This window comes from Cupressus sempervirens, chromosome 10 (genome assembly GCF_028749045.1).
Source record: "Cupressus sempervirens isolate cs-2001-9-10 chromosome 10, ASM2874904v1, whole genome shotgun sequence".
NCBI lineage: Eukaryota > Viridiplantae > Streptophyta > Pinopsida > Cupressales > Cupressaceae > Cupressus > Cupressus sempervirens.
This window is the reverse complement of record NC_143127.1, coordinates 797569062-797584782: the sequence shown is the minus strand read 5'-3', so window position 1 is coordinate 797584782 and position 15721 is coordinate 797569062. Positions and strand designations below refer to the sequence as shown.

The 15721-nt window shown below is 34.4% G+C and overlaps 1 protein-coding gene across 1 annotated transcript; it reads right to left on the bottom strand.

Annotated features, from left to right (window-relative positions):
- Positions 1 to 430: 430 nt before the first annotated feature.
- LOC149536324 (laccase-4-like) lies at positions 431 to 3166 on the bottom strand. Its single transcript, XM_089807816.1, has 6 exons — positions 2980 to 3166; positions 2685 to 2836; positions 2345 to 2589; positions 2127 to 2255; positions 1085 to 2038; positions 431 to 999 (listed from the first exon to the last, which is right to left on the bottom strand). Exons 1-6 carry the CDS (start codon positions 3091 to 3093, stop codon positions 866 to 868), a joined length of 1728 nt encoding a protein of 575 aa, XP_089663942.1. The 5' UTR covers positions 3094 to 3166; the 3' UTR covers positions 431 to 865.
- Between the last annotated feature and the right edge of the window lie 12555 nt (positions 3167 to 15721).

Here is a 15721-nt window from a genome sequence, read left to right as displayed (position 1 = left end):
ATTTTATGTAACCCAATTTAAAGTTTAGGAAGTCAAGTATATAAAGGTTCATGTGCACTACATTTGGTACCTCATTGATGTACATGTATTCTTGATCACCAATATAGCTTGAACGTCAAGTTTATTATCAAAGTCATAATTGAACCTCTATAAAAATAAGTTCGTTTATTTAGGCAGGTGGTGGATAAGATATTTTATTGCCTTGACCACCTTTTGTCTCAACTCCAAAGTAAGTCTCTAATCTAAGATGAAGCGAGTAATATAATCCAACGAGCTTATGTTTGTCATTTGCTTGATTTGAACATTCCCAAAACATTGGATGTTCCAACTTTTGAGTATTTGATTAAGAAATCTTTATTTCTTGAAAAAAGATTGCATAGTCGTACTATGTGAAGGTTTCCCTTTGAAACATGAATTAGAGACCAAGATCTGAGGAGAAAAGTGCCACATCCATTAATGTTGAAACTTTAACCTAGGAGTTTTTAGAGTTAGAGACTTTTGAAGAGATCAAGAATATTTTGGAACCTCTCCAATCCGATACTTTTGAACTGGTATTCCATTGATCCCCTATCCAACATGCGTAAATAAAGATTCCATCTAATCTCCAATAAATTTCATCCCCTCCACATCTCTTGTAGTTCCAAGTAAACAAATAATTATTTAGGCCAAGATCAGTATCATTCAAAAGCTTAACATCATCATCGAGGTGCACGCTAGAGGTGTCACGGCTAGGCACACCCCCTCTTATTCCCTCTAGAGAAGTCGAGACACACATTTTCTCATTCTTCTTCGGACTCTATGTTGAACTGGCACAAAATTGGTAGCAGTGAAAGTAAGCACGCGCTGCGCGGTGACGCTGAAGACATCAACAGGAGGGAAGATCTTTGGGCGGAGGAAGAAGGGATTGAGATGTGCCACCGTTTCCATTTTGAACAACCCATGCCATCTTCAACCCCCAACTGGTATGCAGCTCGAGATGACAATGCATGAACCACACTCCTGCAATGCAATTGGGTTGAGCAATGTGACCAAGAAGTAAATGAGCAAAATCGAAGCTAAGCCTACGTAAGGATAGCAGTAGTACCTGGATTATCGGCAAGGAATCTGAGAGCCACCCAACCTCCACTGGGAACTCCAACCGTGTTTCTCTCTGGAGGATCGACCAGATTAAAGTTGGACGGGTCGGTGCTGGCATTGTAGTTTCCCGTACCCTGACCCACTATGAAGAAGTTGAAGCCGTGCAGATGCAGAGGATGGCTCTCGAAGGTCACAATGCTGGTGTCCTGCAATACAAGCTCTACACTGGTGTTGAAAGGAAGCACTTCCACTCTCGTGTCATTCAGGGTCCGCGTGTTGTTAGGAGGCGTGCCCGTGTAGTTGAAAGGAAATGGCGGGTTGTCAGGGAAAGTGGTGTTATAGACTCCGTTAGACTGACCATAGTAGTGTGCTTGAAGAAGGGCGGTGGTGGGCAGAACGAAGGATATGTTGTTAATAGTGGCTGCAAATTTGGTGTTATTAGGACCTTGGCATGTCTGTCCTTGGGGACAGGGATTTAGCCCAAACCCCACTGTGAATAGGAACTGTCTATCCACCTTCAGAGGAACAGCTGCTGCGGGGAATTTCGGATTGCCCAAACTTCTCATCTTTTGGCTGAAATTAGCAGCAAAGGAGGTATCGTTGGGGGCTGGAAGCGTTGGTTTCATCATGGGAAGAGAGGAGGTATTAGCATTGGAAACATACTCCAAAACTCCAGCGCTGGTCGAGTTATCAAAAGCTGCACTACCCGTAGCGAAAGGGCGGGCAAACATGAGGAACGTGGCATTCTGTGGCTGAGACATAGCTGTCAAGAGGACGTTGGTAGTCTGACCAGGAGTGATCAGAACAACATTGGTTTGGAAAGGCTTCACATACACAGCGTCAGCTTCTACCACAGTCAATGTGTGGTTGGCGATTCCAAAGAACAAGTCATTATTAAGCGCAGCATTAACTAGACGGAGCAGGTATGTTTTCCCAGGGACCACTTTGAGCTTGAATGTATCTGCATTACACATGAATTAAGCATTTGTTACAATTATAAACAATATTTATACAAATGAACATTAGCGTTTGTAATTGCCCACCCTCACCGTTGGCAGAGCAGTTACACATAAGCCCAGGGAGTCCGTTAATGGTATACGCATCTGACACATTAGCTTGCGCTCCACTTTGCATTGCTTGATTGATAACAGTCTCAGTGTCTGCATTCCACCACTCGCCTGCAATTCGCAAGTATTTCAATTTTCATATTAAATTTAGCAGTAATAGTGTATAGTGGCAACACATTTATTGTCTTAAGCAAACATACCAAAAACAATAGGCACTTCCTGGTGCGGGCGAGGGAATGGGTAAGAAGCATTCCTTTTGGGGTAAAGGATAATGGGCCCATGTAAGCTTGCTCGCAACCACGAGATGTGGGCATGCCACCACAGTGTTCCTCTCTGCCTTTTGATCATAAATTTGTACACATAACTTTGCCCGGTTTGAATTGGGCACTGAGTGACATAAGCAGGACCATCCGCCCACCCTGATCTAAGCTGCCGAACTCCATGCCTGAGCATTTCATAAGGTGCACCCTCTTATAACTAAGTAATACATCAGCATATAACACTACTTTTATCAAGTGAATAAGGGAGCAGAAGAGATACCAATGTATGCTAACATTGTTTTGAACATTATTTGTTACATTCACAACCACGCGATCCCCTTCTCGAGCAACTATTGCAGGCCCCGGATATTGCCCGTTCACAGTCAAGAGGGCTTTCGTAGTGCAAAGGCGGGTCACATTCGCCATTTGAATCTGTACATGTTTAGAACAACTAAATCAATCATGACATTCCTTGTCAGGAATATTGAACCTGATCACAAAGATACAACTTTAAAAGTGAAACCTAAACAATAATCCTGCATTCAACTCATTCCGTAGAAACATATGTAACCCACGTTGAATTTGTAGCGTCGTGTAATCACGGCATGTTTTGCTGATACAAATTGAACACTAGTGAACCACAATGCCAAAAGTGGCAACACTAGGAGCCGGCATTTAGAAGCCTGCATTGCGAGAATCGTACAACAATCTCAGCCTCAACTCGCTGAATGACTACTTGGCAAATTGTTTCGGACCCGACATGTGAGAGTATCTCTCTATCTCTCTATATATAGGTAGAAGGATTAAATAAGCTGTGAGGTCTTTTCGCTTCTGCTGGGTCGGTCCACAATGCTTCATATCTGTAAGGGATTCATCGTTAGCAACTGTCTGTCTTCATTTCCTTGACTTCTTTTGCTTCGCATGTACTCTTCAGCCTTTTGGGTCTTCTAGATAAGGCATGGCTCTTTGGTCTAGGGTGACATCCAAGTAAAACATAAGCACATTGATCAACACATGAATCTTCTTCTCCATTGTCATTAAATCTCGGTACCAAAATCTGTGTTGGTCTACCCAACTGCTACTCGTTCTTTTTTAATGTCCATTTTCAAGTTAGCGGGCTCACATCCATTTGGTCACGACTGGTCAAAAATACAATCCTCTCACCTTAATCCAAGCCTCTACTCTCTGTCTTCAAAGCAATTCCCCTCTAGTCTTATGAGGCTCTCACAATTACATTTCTATGCAAATTAAACCGCATTGCTGAATTACAAAGTCACATATTAAGGTTTTCCAGGAAGCCTGCGAATTGGATATGTAGGCTGAAATTTGTCCTGTTTGAAATAGTCTACCATCCACACCAGTGGGCTACCGTTCACGGTTCACAGAATAGTTTTTCCATTACCACCTAAATATCAAGTCAGGAGACAGTTTTCAAGATGTAGAGTCGTAATTATTTGGTAACATTACTAGGACTTTGCTGTGAGCAAGGATATTATTCTTTACGCTTCATTTAAGACTCAATTTCTTGCCCTTTCTATTAACATTTTTTTCATGTCTATAAAGCTCAAATTGAAACACGAGTTTAGGTTGCATTTATTAATATGCTCAAGTTTATGACTTGCCTATATTAATAATCGTAATATTATTATTTTTAAAATAATTTGATTGTGCTTCTTTTAAATATTAATTTTGATAATACAGATATATTAATCTTGAATTTGATGAAGGATTGTGAAAATGTCAAATAGCTAATTGATTGAACATGTATATAGTATATCTAAAAATAAAAAATAAATAGTTAATTAATATAACAATTAAATTAAGACATGATATTATCTATTTAAATTCAAGCTATTACAATTCAAAAATGTGTGTTCAAATAGGTCATAATTTTTGTTGTATTTGCCTTTATGTTACGTCGATTTTCTATTGACTTGTCGTTGAAAAAAAATAGAAGAAAACAGAAGAAAAATTTTCTCCTAGAAAAATATAATTGAATTCGTCTCTAGTATGCTCCTTGTATGCACTCTGCATTTTTCAACATCTACTATTAAAATACTTTTAAGTTTTTAGCTATAATGGTTGCTTGTTGTAAGTTTAATATGTTTACATGGTTTTGAAACTTTAGAGGTTTTCTTCTCAACATGTCATTATTACCATCATTGCTTCTCCTTGTCTATTATGTTCTCGGACATCCATTTGCCTAATCTCAATAATGTAGCTCAAACCCTAAAATAATTCTCTAATAATTCTTGTTATACTAGTCATCAAATTCAAAATAAACTATTCCTTATGAGTTTTCCTATTATCATAGATTTAAAATTTCAAATCTATATAACTTCTATTCCGCCATCAATACTGAAACACAATAATTAATAGAAGTAAGATCACTATTACTTACCAATAGTTTGAAACCAAACATACTCTCATATAAATAGTCCAGCCTTTTTTCTTGCAAAAATTAACTTTTGAACTTATTAGAGTGATGACTAACTCTAGCACAAAAAAACACTTGGTCACATATGAGATACTTTTGACCTAAAGATTTGAACTAGTGAGGTAAAAATTAGGGGGATTCAATCCTGTTTAGATAGATTAAAGCTCAAACTCATGAGTGAATTAGATTAGTGTAGGCACAAGGTAATAATCACAATGCTGCAATAGGAGTTCAAACCTTTGTGGGAACAATATGGTTATTTCCACTCAATCGGTTGGTAAAGTATATAAAACTCTAGGTTGTACTAAGCTATTCAAAACTAGGATTATTGATTTATTTTCACAAATACTTAATGCCTTTTGGTTAAAATGGTATGAGTAATCCTATTTAAGCATTTGTTTGACAAGGAGGAAGGAAAATGAGAAGTAGGGTGAGGAAAAATACTAAAAGCCCATTATTAAGATACATTAAGGAAAATTGAATTTATAAATCAGGAAAATGTTAAAGGAGAGAAAGAATGAAAAAGAGGAAGTCGAGACTAATAATGGTTCATGGATTAGTCTTAAAGATTCGAAATACATGATTACATAAAATATTAAAACTCTAGTGCCAAATGTAAAGACCACAAGAAGAGTGCAAGATTGACTAAAGCCATGGTAAAATACCTAGGATGCAAGAAGTCTAAAATACTAAAATTGTTCAATAAGGTCCAAAAATAATGTAACTGTGAGATTTCAAGAAATATAGGGGTATAATCTTACCAAGCTAGAAATTATAAGCTCAATAAAGAATAAAAATAACACATTCATCCCTAACACTTAGAAAGATGATATACATTGTTTTCTTAATTTTAACAAAATGCCTTGAGATTTATATCAATAATATGAATACTAATTTATAGAATTGAAAATAAGAGAAAAAATTCAAACAAGGTATTTAAAAGAGAGAAAAATATATTTATGGAGCAACATGGTGTGTTTGGCAATATGGACTAAAAGGTAATTGTCAAGCAAATAGAAATGTTGGTATGACAAACCATCATGGAGAAATCATGAGCCACATAAGCAGCATGGATGTGAAGAGAAAAGATACTCGTGACTATCACATCATGAATTATTTATATTGGAGATGATATTACATGTATCGGTGATGGTTTTCTTTTTCATATTGAGGACATACGAAATAATTCAAATTTGAATTCTTTCCAGTAGTGCGAACCATGCAAGTCATCGAACATGTGTGACTTACGTTCGTATAAGGTACATCTCACAAGAGTGGTGCAAGATAGTGATAGGGTTTACAAGGTAGGCATAGGCTAGAAATTTTGAATTTCAATGCTCGGACTAGGATTTACAACTGAGTGCTTAAATATGGTATAAATGACTTTTATTTCAAAACAAACTTATATTGAAAAATACAAAAGAATGAAGCAAAAAATTAAAGCTAAATATGATATCACAAGGTGAAAGTGGAAACGAAAGAGTCAATAACAGTGCGTGAGAAGAAAGTGTGTTTAAAGAGAGCCAATGTTCCAATCAACATAGGGAAGGAGCGTGCTAAAGCTATCAGAGCCAAGGACATATAAATTGTGTCGAATCTTCAAAGCCAAGGGAGATCAGAGAAAGGTACAAATAGGTTTGAGTGTATCTAAGTAATCTATATCAAGCTAAATCATAAAGACATGACTTTCTCTAGATCAAAATATCTATTATTTTCTATATAATCACTACAACAATAAGTCTCATTGAGGGAAATCTTTGACAAGTTCATTGTAATTGAATACTCTAATAGGGTGACACATTAGTTTGTGATCCAAATTCTTGTAACCAAGATTATCCTAATTGGGCAAGACTCTCACAAGTCTTAATTAAATCCCTTAACTGGGTGACTCTTGACAGTGTCCTTGTAATCTTCTCATAGATATAAGCTCTTATGCAGGCACACTTTAAGAGAGTGAAAATGTTGTGGGGGTCATCTCACATAGTATAGTTTTTACCCTTGTTAGGTTTCTATGAAATAATACTTGTGGTATGTGAAGCTACGTTTTTCTTAAGTGCTTTTTCTATAGTTTAACTGGTTGAGTTATAGGTATCATTAAATATGGACCAATGTATGGGAAGGAACGGTAAAATAATTTGAAGTTATGTAGAATATGCTGATTCACCCATCTTCTTCATATAATTACCTATGTCTGGACCAATAACTACTTTAACAATTTATATTTTACACATAGAGATATAAGCTAAAATTAAATAACACATTAAAGCCTATTTTTTCCATGGAAACCCAAGATGGGAGAAACTACATCGAGAGGGTTATCTCTCAAGCATTAGGTAGCTATTTGAAATAATGCAAAGGTGGGACAATCTCTTAAGGCTCGCTACTTGGATGGCTTATCAGTGGGAGTACAAAATAATACAAAAATATTTATTCAAAAAGTGAACCACGTGGCATCCACCACTAATGCACATATAGGATTTTTGTGTTTAACACAAAAATTCAAATTGTCACTAACATAATCTAAAAAAATAATTCTATGGAGATTATATATCATACATCACATATATCACCTTCATATGTGTGTATGTTACAAAGTAGAAGTCCTCTTTGTTGTATACAATACATGAATGGAAACAATACTCAATTCGGTTCATCATCAAAATGTGTAACCAAAAACTGATTCTCAATAGATCCAAAGATATAAAATAAGGAAGTATGTAGATCATTTAATCTCACTAATGATTATAGGTCATGTTTGTGATTATTACACTTGTTGTTAGACACTGATAATAGAAAAAGTTGATACATAACTATTGTAGCCAATATTGATATTGAATACGAATAATATGCTAATCTTGACTCTTGGCATCAATAAAAACACCAAAATGTCCCTCCTTAGTTGCTTCGAATCAACTTTGCAAACCAAGGATGTATGGAGTATTAGGGCTTAAAAATTCCAAAAATATGAACAAAGCCTTACTTGCTAAGCTGATCTAGATGATGTTATAATATTATAAAGAGTGGAATAAGATTATGAGGGCTAAGTGTTTGGCTAATGTACCCTTCTAACTTGTCTTCTCAAAAAATCCTTCTAATGGTACATCTGCTTTATGGAAACACTTAATAAACGTCAAAGTTATCATTATGAGATGATGAAATAAAATTATTGGGAATGGCAGAAGCACCATTTTTTGGAATGACTCCTAGGCTTATGATGTTGGAATCTCCAAGAGTTGTTAGTCAACTAGGACATTGAGAATTGGTTAACAATAACAATAGGTTTCAAAGTAGAAAATTACATTGTTTTGAGAAATGGAAAGGCTAAATGGATTGATATGGAATCACTTTGGTTGAGACAAAGAGAAGCAAGGAGAATTTCTCACATTAGAAGAGAAGAAGTCTACACTTTATTAGGAAGGCTCCCTAACCCTTCCCTTTTTAGGATAATGCAAGATGACAAATGGATATGGAAATAATAGTAATGGTCTTTTCTCAGTTGAATCTTCTTAGGAAATGATGGAAACTAAGGGGGGAATTCTAACTTATGGAAAGAGGTATTGATCTCTATCCTTTCTCCTAAAATTAATTGCTTTTGGTAAGTTGTTTCTAATGGAAAAATCTTGACTTTAGACAACCTAATTAAAAGAGAGTTTAGTTTCGCTAGAATATGTGTTTTATGTGAGAAGGATGTTGAAACTATTAACCATTTCTTTATCCACCATCCCTTCACTAAAGACCTCTCATTTCTTGTGTTGCAAGAAACTAGGATCTATATAGAGATTTCGAGATCCATTGAATTCCTCATTACCCAATGGGTAAGGTTTCTAAACTCGATCCTATCCTAAATAATTTATGGCTTCTCATTTCCTCCACTATAGCTTTCTCTATATGGAAAGAAAGAAACAATATAATTTTTACAGAAGGGAGAAAGGAAGTCCTACCTTTATTCTTTATTACTAAGAGAATCATAAGGGAGAGCATCACTAATGCCAGCTTCCCTAAAGGGTTATACTTTCCTGGGTTAACTGACCTTAGATTAAAACAAAATTGGAATATCACACAAAGTCTGATTAATCTAAACTGGATTAATATATTTAAAAGAAATCAAATAAAATGGAAGCCTCCAAAGACAGATTGGTTAAAGTGAAATGTTGACGACTACTCCAAAGGTAATATGGGCCTAGCAAGGGCAAGAGGTGTCATAAGAAAAATAAGTGGTCTTATTATCTTGGGGTGTGCCACGAACTAAAGAATTAACTCTAATAACTATGCAGAAGGTGTCACTATGCGGTATGAAGTTAAAATCCTATAGGATTATGGAGCGAAAAATATAGAGTTGGAAGGAGATTCAAAACCCATAATCTATATTCTTGTTTAAAAAAGCTAGATGTCCATTGTGAATTCAAAGTCTAATTGATGACTACAAGACACAAATCCAATCCTTCAATTAAGTTAAGTTAAATCTTACCTTAAGAGAATGAAATGAAGCCATGGATTTCATGGTGAATTGGCATTTTTAATTTACAAAATTAGAAACATGTTTCAGACTCTGAATGTCCGGAGAAGTAAAAAACCATAGTGATGAATGATCAAAGAAAAGTGTATATCTAAAAAGTTATTTTACGGAAAGGAGGAATCTTTTTCCATAATTAGCGGTATTAAGGAGGAAAAAATAATGATTGTCCTCTGTGTTTCTTTTATATTCTCATGAAAGAGGAAAACTATGAGAAGGATTAAGAAAGAGTGGAGAGATAAAGCTGTTGACAATTATTATTTATTAAATAAAAAATTCTATAAAGCATACAAGGCCAATTATAGCGGAGATATCCATTGTATTTTAATCCTAAAACTTTATGGTCACATTATTAAAAGAAGGTAGACTATGATACATATTATTGATAATACTTCCAAAGCCAAGGAAATCATGGTGAAACATCGTAAGTACAACCACTAGTTAACGAATGGGGATTATAGAGTAATATTTTCTAATGATTGTTGTCATTTCAATAGTCTAAAAGATACTATTTTTAAAATTGAGGTTTTCTTGAGATATGGTGTAGCTTCTACGAGAAGTACTTTGCTTCTTATTTACACTTGGGAAGTTATTATTTTTATCAACTCTCATTTTTCTCTTCATCTCTTTGCTATCCTTATTCCTGGTAGTTTTTTTCTTTAGAAGTTTAGAGGAGGGACTTTAAAATGCAGAAAGACATTGTGAGTCAAGGAACATTCAAGTTTAATATTGATGAATCCAAATCTTTTAAAAGGGTGTATATAATGGGGGGATCCTCCAAAATGATTTGAACCTAGAAGTTATAATGATATGCTGCAGTATGAAGAAATTTGGAAGTACTTTGTTAGGGAAAAGCTTAGAAGCTACATTCTGGTGATGAAATAACATAATATTATGCCATATGCTAAGTTTAAAAAATTTTGGTACACATGAGAGGTTACCATCGAAAGATTAAAGTTTGTGGTGACCACCTAGCTTATTGGTGAGGTGACTAGTCTAGTTTGCGAAGGAGAGAAGATAGAAAGGAAAGGAACGAAAGATTACAGAAAATTCAAGTACAACTTTTTTGAAGGAATTGAGGAGGTGGTCTGGATTAAGTTGAGTAATGAGTATGAGTGTGCTTCTCTTCCTTGTCCCTTTATCATTTATGTCTTTGGGTTATGTACTAGTTTACTCTGGAAGGGTGGCATACCATTTATCATGATTACCACTTTTCACACCTCAATATGTTAAGGCATAATGAAAAGATAAACATCCCTTTCTTTTTGTTTTCTTTACTGGATAATTATATTAAAAATAGGGATAATCTACCTATACCCCAGGGTTTAATTTTTTTTCTTTACCACCATGTGTTCTGCCAAAATCCTGAGTTTGGTAGGTGTTTCACTAGTAAAGAGTGCTATACAAAACCCCTAGAATACCCTTGAAGTTCTATTGTCATTGAGGAAATTGAAATTTACTATGATCAATTTTCCCCTCTAGATGAACTTTGTTTTTTAGGAAACCCTAATAAAAAAATGAAAAATCCCAAGAGTAAAATAAAATCCCTTCAAGAATCCCTTCTGCTAGAAACTTTACCTAAATGTAAAGATGCCACTAAGTCTAGTCCTGAGGGAACCCCTAAGAAAAAAAAAGTGCCCAAAGATGTTATTGAGGTGGACAACTAGGATTATGAAGGTTCTAAAGGGGATGTCAAAGACTAAAGGCTCATGGCCACCATATTTAATCAAGCTTTGGGGAAAGGAGGTCGACGAAAATTAATAGTAAAAAAGGTAAGAACTACAAAGAAGAGAGAAAAGAGGAGACCTAGGAAAAAATGAGGACACTTATGATATAGAAGTTGAAGAAACTCCTAAAAGATATGAAAATAGTGCTATGGTGGAGGAGTATGAGGCTGAGGTAGATGGTGAAGATTCAGAGAAGGTTGAATGAGAGTCTCAAGAAGCCCACATTGAGCATGTTATATGACCTAATACCAAAGCCCCAAATGTTGATATTGCTACTAAAACTGAAACTAAAGCCCAAGAGATGACCACTACTAAAGATTAAAACATGGTTTAAAATATGAAAAAGGACCTGGAAAGCTCTTAAATAATAATTATTAATTTAAATAAATATAATTACACCTAAATTAGAACTAAAAGTTTAGGTTAATTCTTTTGGATCCCTTGGTGGGGCATTACAATGATCATACATTGCTGGTCCATATTGTGCTAAGTTCTCTAGCTTCTTGATCTTGGTGTCATTTTTTTATAATGCAAATTCTTACATGGTATCAGAGCTATACCAAATTCTTACATAAATGGTATTTGAAAGAGTTGATCCACCTAAAGAAAATAGGGACTATGGAAGAATTTTCTCGTAAGTTCCTATCATTATCAATTATAATTCCTCATATTTTGTAGAAAAGGGTCACCTAGACATTCATAGAAGGACTAATAATCTCCACTAAAAGTTCAATGAAATACCTTAGTTTTTTTTTGGAGGAATTCATTAAAAAGGGTAGGGAAATTGAATCAAATTACCCATAGGAAAAAAATATGTTGAATAAGATACAACATAGATGTGAGGAATCAAGGAAATATGATAAGCAATGGAAATGTTTTGTCTAAAAAGAACAATGGCATTTAGAACATCAATTTCAGAGGAGAGATGAAATAAATAGAAAAGGCATATGATTAAGATGTAAAGCACCATGAGAACAAGGATGCAAGTGCAAGTAAATGATTCAACAAAGGGGAAATCTTTCAACAATAGGACGTCTTGTGAAAAAAGAAGAAGGGGAAATGATTCAAGTAATTATAAGAGACATAGTAGTGAACTCTAAAAATTATGGTGAGGAAATGACTGTGGCAAGAAATTAAGATCCTTTAGGAGAGTGGCACTTCAATAAAGTCATAATGGAGTTTGAATCTAAGCTCATTGCTAATGTCCTCCTTGTTGACATGAATAACACTTGGAAAAATTGAACTCTTATGGAGGACTTCCAAATAAGACTTCCAAATAAGGCTTTCAATGTTAAGGAAGGTTAAGATTAGATACACACTAAGGGAAGGTAATCAAGCTACACATTTTGAAACAAATTGGTGCCTTGGTTACCCTAAATTAAGATATGTTATATTTATGGACTGCCCTAAGAAACTTCAAATCATTTCTATTAATAAAAATATTTAGATCTTTTACCTCAAGCATGACAAAAGGCAGGTTGATCTCTTATCTTTTTCTATGAAATATTATGAAAGTATTTAAGTTATATATGGCGTTAGGAAAAAAATTTGCCTTCGATTAATTATAAGGGATGCAATTTTAAAAAGAATGAGGGAAAGATGATTCTAAAGGGACTGAAAATATTTTGTTGAATGACATTATGGCTTCTTATAAATTTAGAATGTGTATCCAAAAAGAAAACCACACTTCTAAGTTTGGATATCTATTATTTCCTCTAAAGAGGCCATAATTTTATAGTATTGCATTAATGATGAGATTTTTGAGACATTTGATATGTGTAAGAGAGAAGGAAAGTGAAATTTTTAATGAAAAGGATAATTTCCTTAAATAGAGCCAAATGTATGAATGAAGCTAGCATAGATATATATAATTTCATTCAACACAAGAACATCCATTTCTTAGAGAAGTTTTAATAATGCTAAATTTTAATAATCGTAAATTGCGGTAGAACCTAGAAATATGCGATTATTAAAAAAATGGTGGCCTAAGTTTCTACATTTATGTCATCAGAGGTTTAATTAAAAAATAATCTTTGGGATTTGTGAATTCCTGGCACTAGGGCACAATCATGATTGGTAGCATCCAATTTATGGTTACCCCATAATTAATTCCTAAAGCTATTGGCCTAAAGTGAGAACAATCCTATTTAGAACATAAGATCTAGTTGAGATACAAACTTTATAGGAAAAAAATCTTCAACAAAAAGGATAACGCATAAATTATCAAGTCCAAAAATGGGTATAACAGATTCACTTTTCGTCCCCCCTTTTCTATTGTCTATCGACATGTATTAAAATATTTTACCTATGGAGGGATTTTCAATCCTTACCATTCTTACCATTTTCCTTTGCTAAATATCTTGTGTAATAGGGAAAAGATAAATGCATTTTTCTTTCTATTGTCTTCCCTAAGAAGTCGTATTTCTAGTGCAGATAATCTCCCACTCCACCAAGGGTTGATTTGAGTACTTTATCATCATATTTTCTCCCATGCCCTGCCTTTGTTAGACGTATGACCTCTAGGAAATCGGATTTTGGTTCCAGTTCCTTTGATAAAATCAAAGAAATCAACTGTTCTCCCTTGAAGGATAAACCCTCAACTCAAAATGTTAGCAAAGTAGAACCTAACTACTTTTCTCAAAAGGGTAGGTGTGTGGAACCTTCAAGCCCTAACAATGAAAACCCTAAAGATCTTTCCCTTGAGGAGCCCCTTGTGGATGAAACCTTGTCCAAAAGAAAGATTTTTCCTCAGAAAATTAGCCAAGGCCCTACCCATAAATGCATCCAAATTCATAGAGAAACAGTAGACGTAGAAAAACATGGGTTTGAGAAAGAGGCTATCAAACAAGATATCACTAGTGTATTAAGGGAGAACTAAGAATCAATCTCAGCAAAAAAAATGTCTAAATGCATACAGTAGAAGAAATGATTAAATATGAGGGGGAAAATAGAAAAGACATGAAAATTGTAGAAGAAAGAAAAAAAATTATGAGAACCCAAAACTAGGATATTTGATAAAAGTAAGGATATGGATTCTAAATATGAAGACTATGTAGAATATGTGGAGGATATCTATGATGACAAGAAGGAATAAACATATATGGAAGAATAGGAGGTACATATTGTGGTGGATTTGGGAGTGGTCACCCCATATTAGATTAACTCCACCAAGGATGAGGTCAAAAATTAGGGCAATCTCAATAACAATTTAGAGGAGCTAGATTAAATTAAATTGTGCATTAATATGATCTTAGACCCTCTACTGAATTCAACACAACATTCTCGAGAAAAATTTTCTTGGTGTCATCACTAGAAAGAGCAAGATGAAAAAGGAAAGGAAAGAAAGCAAGGAAAACAAGGAAAAGGAACAAGAAGTGGGAGATACCACTGATTATTAGAATGAGCTCTATCAAATAGAAAAGGAATAGAATGTTATGAAGAAGCCTTGATAGTTATAAATTGTTATTTGGATTTTATTTATTTTTGGTTACCTCTAGTTTTAGAGGTTTTATGTTGTTAAGGATACTCTAAACTTAAATATTTTTATGTTTGGTAACTACTACATAAATGTCTTTTGCTGGCTAAACATTATGATTCCTAATTTTTGGCCTCATTAATATTTAAGCAAGTTGTTAAGTAGGCTTAGATCTATGGATAAATGCAAGAAGTTAAGTACTCAAACTGTGGAAGTCTTGGAAGGAAAAAATTTTGTAGCTAAAAATGAGTACTTGTTTATTAAAAAATGGGTACTCACTTTAGGTATAGATGCCCAATCCTAAATTCAAAAAATGGGTACACATTTGTTTTCAAAATGGGTTCATGTTTCAAAATGGGTACCCATTTCTAAAAAAGTTAAAATATTAATTTTGGTCACCTAAAATCTCACTATTCACCACTTTTAGAAATGGGTAATTGATTTTAAACTTGTAACCATTTATTAAAATTTGAATTTCTCAAGCCATGGGTTGCATTCAGTTTTGTCTTGGGATAGGCTTTGTGGATGAGAAAAAAAAAAAAAATTGTATTGGTTTGCCATCAATACCAAAGAGTGAGATTTTTGGAAAGAGATTGTTTGAAATGTAGAATCTATCATGGAAAAATCATTATTTTTGTCAATGATGTCAAACGTACTACTTTTTGGTGAAGACAATTTCTTTATGGTCTGAATGCTACCATTTCTTTCATTGATGAAGAGGATTTGAAAAGAGGAGATAACAAGAGAACCTAGAGAAATGTTGAGTTATTAAGTGTATAAAAGGAGCACTAAAATTAAGTAAGATATTGATGATTTAATATATTTTTGATCTACACAGGGCTAAAGGAAAGTGTTACTTTAGCTAAGCAAAGAAGAAGTGTTTTCATCAAAAGCTTCTATCGAGCTTGGCTAGGAAAATAGTGTAAGCCAAGCAAATTTCAGTTCAGGCCAAGCAGAAAGTTATTATATTATATGTTGAGCATCTATAAAATTTAGTAGGTGTTGAGTATCATGGATATAATAGTAGTGACCAAGTTGTAGAAAGTTAGTATATTATATGTTGAGCATCTGTAAAATTTAGTAAGTGTCGAGCATCATGGAAATAATAGTAGTGACGAAGCTGAGAAGATGTAGTTGGTGTCGAGAAACCTAGTCTTGCTCAAGC

Coding starts and splice junctions, on each gene's coding strand:
- LOC149536324 (XM_089807816.1), bottom strand. CDS start 3,093: ATGCAGGCTTCTAAATGCCGGCTCCTAGTGTTGCCACTTTTGGCATTG. Junction 2,256..2,344: donor GGAAGTGCCTATTGTTTTTG/GTATGTTTGCTT, acceptor TGCGAATTGCAG/GCGAGTGGTGGAATGCAGAC. Junction 1,000..1,084: donor ATTCCTTGCCGATAATCCAG/GTACTACTGCTA, acceptor ATTGCATTGCAG/GAGTGTGGTTCATGCATTGT.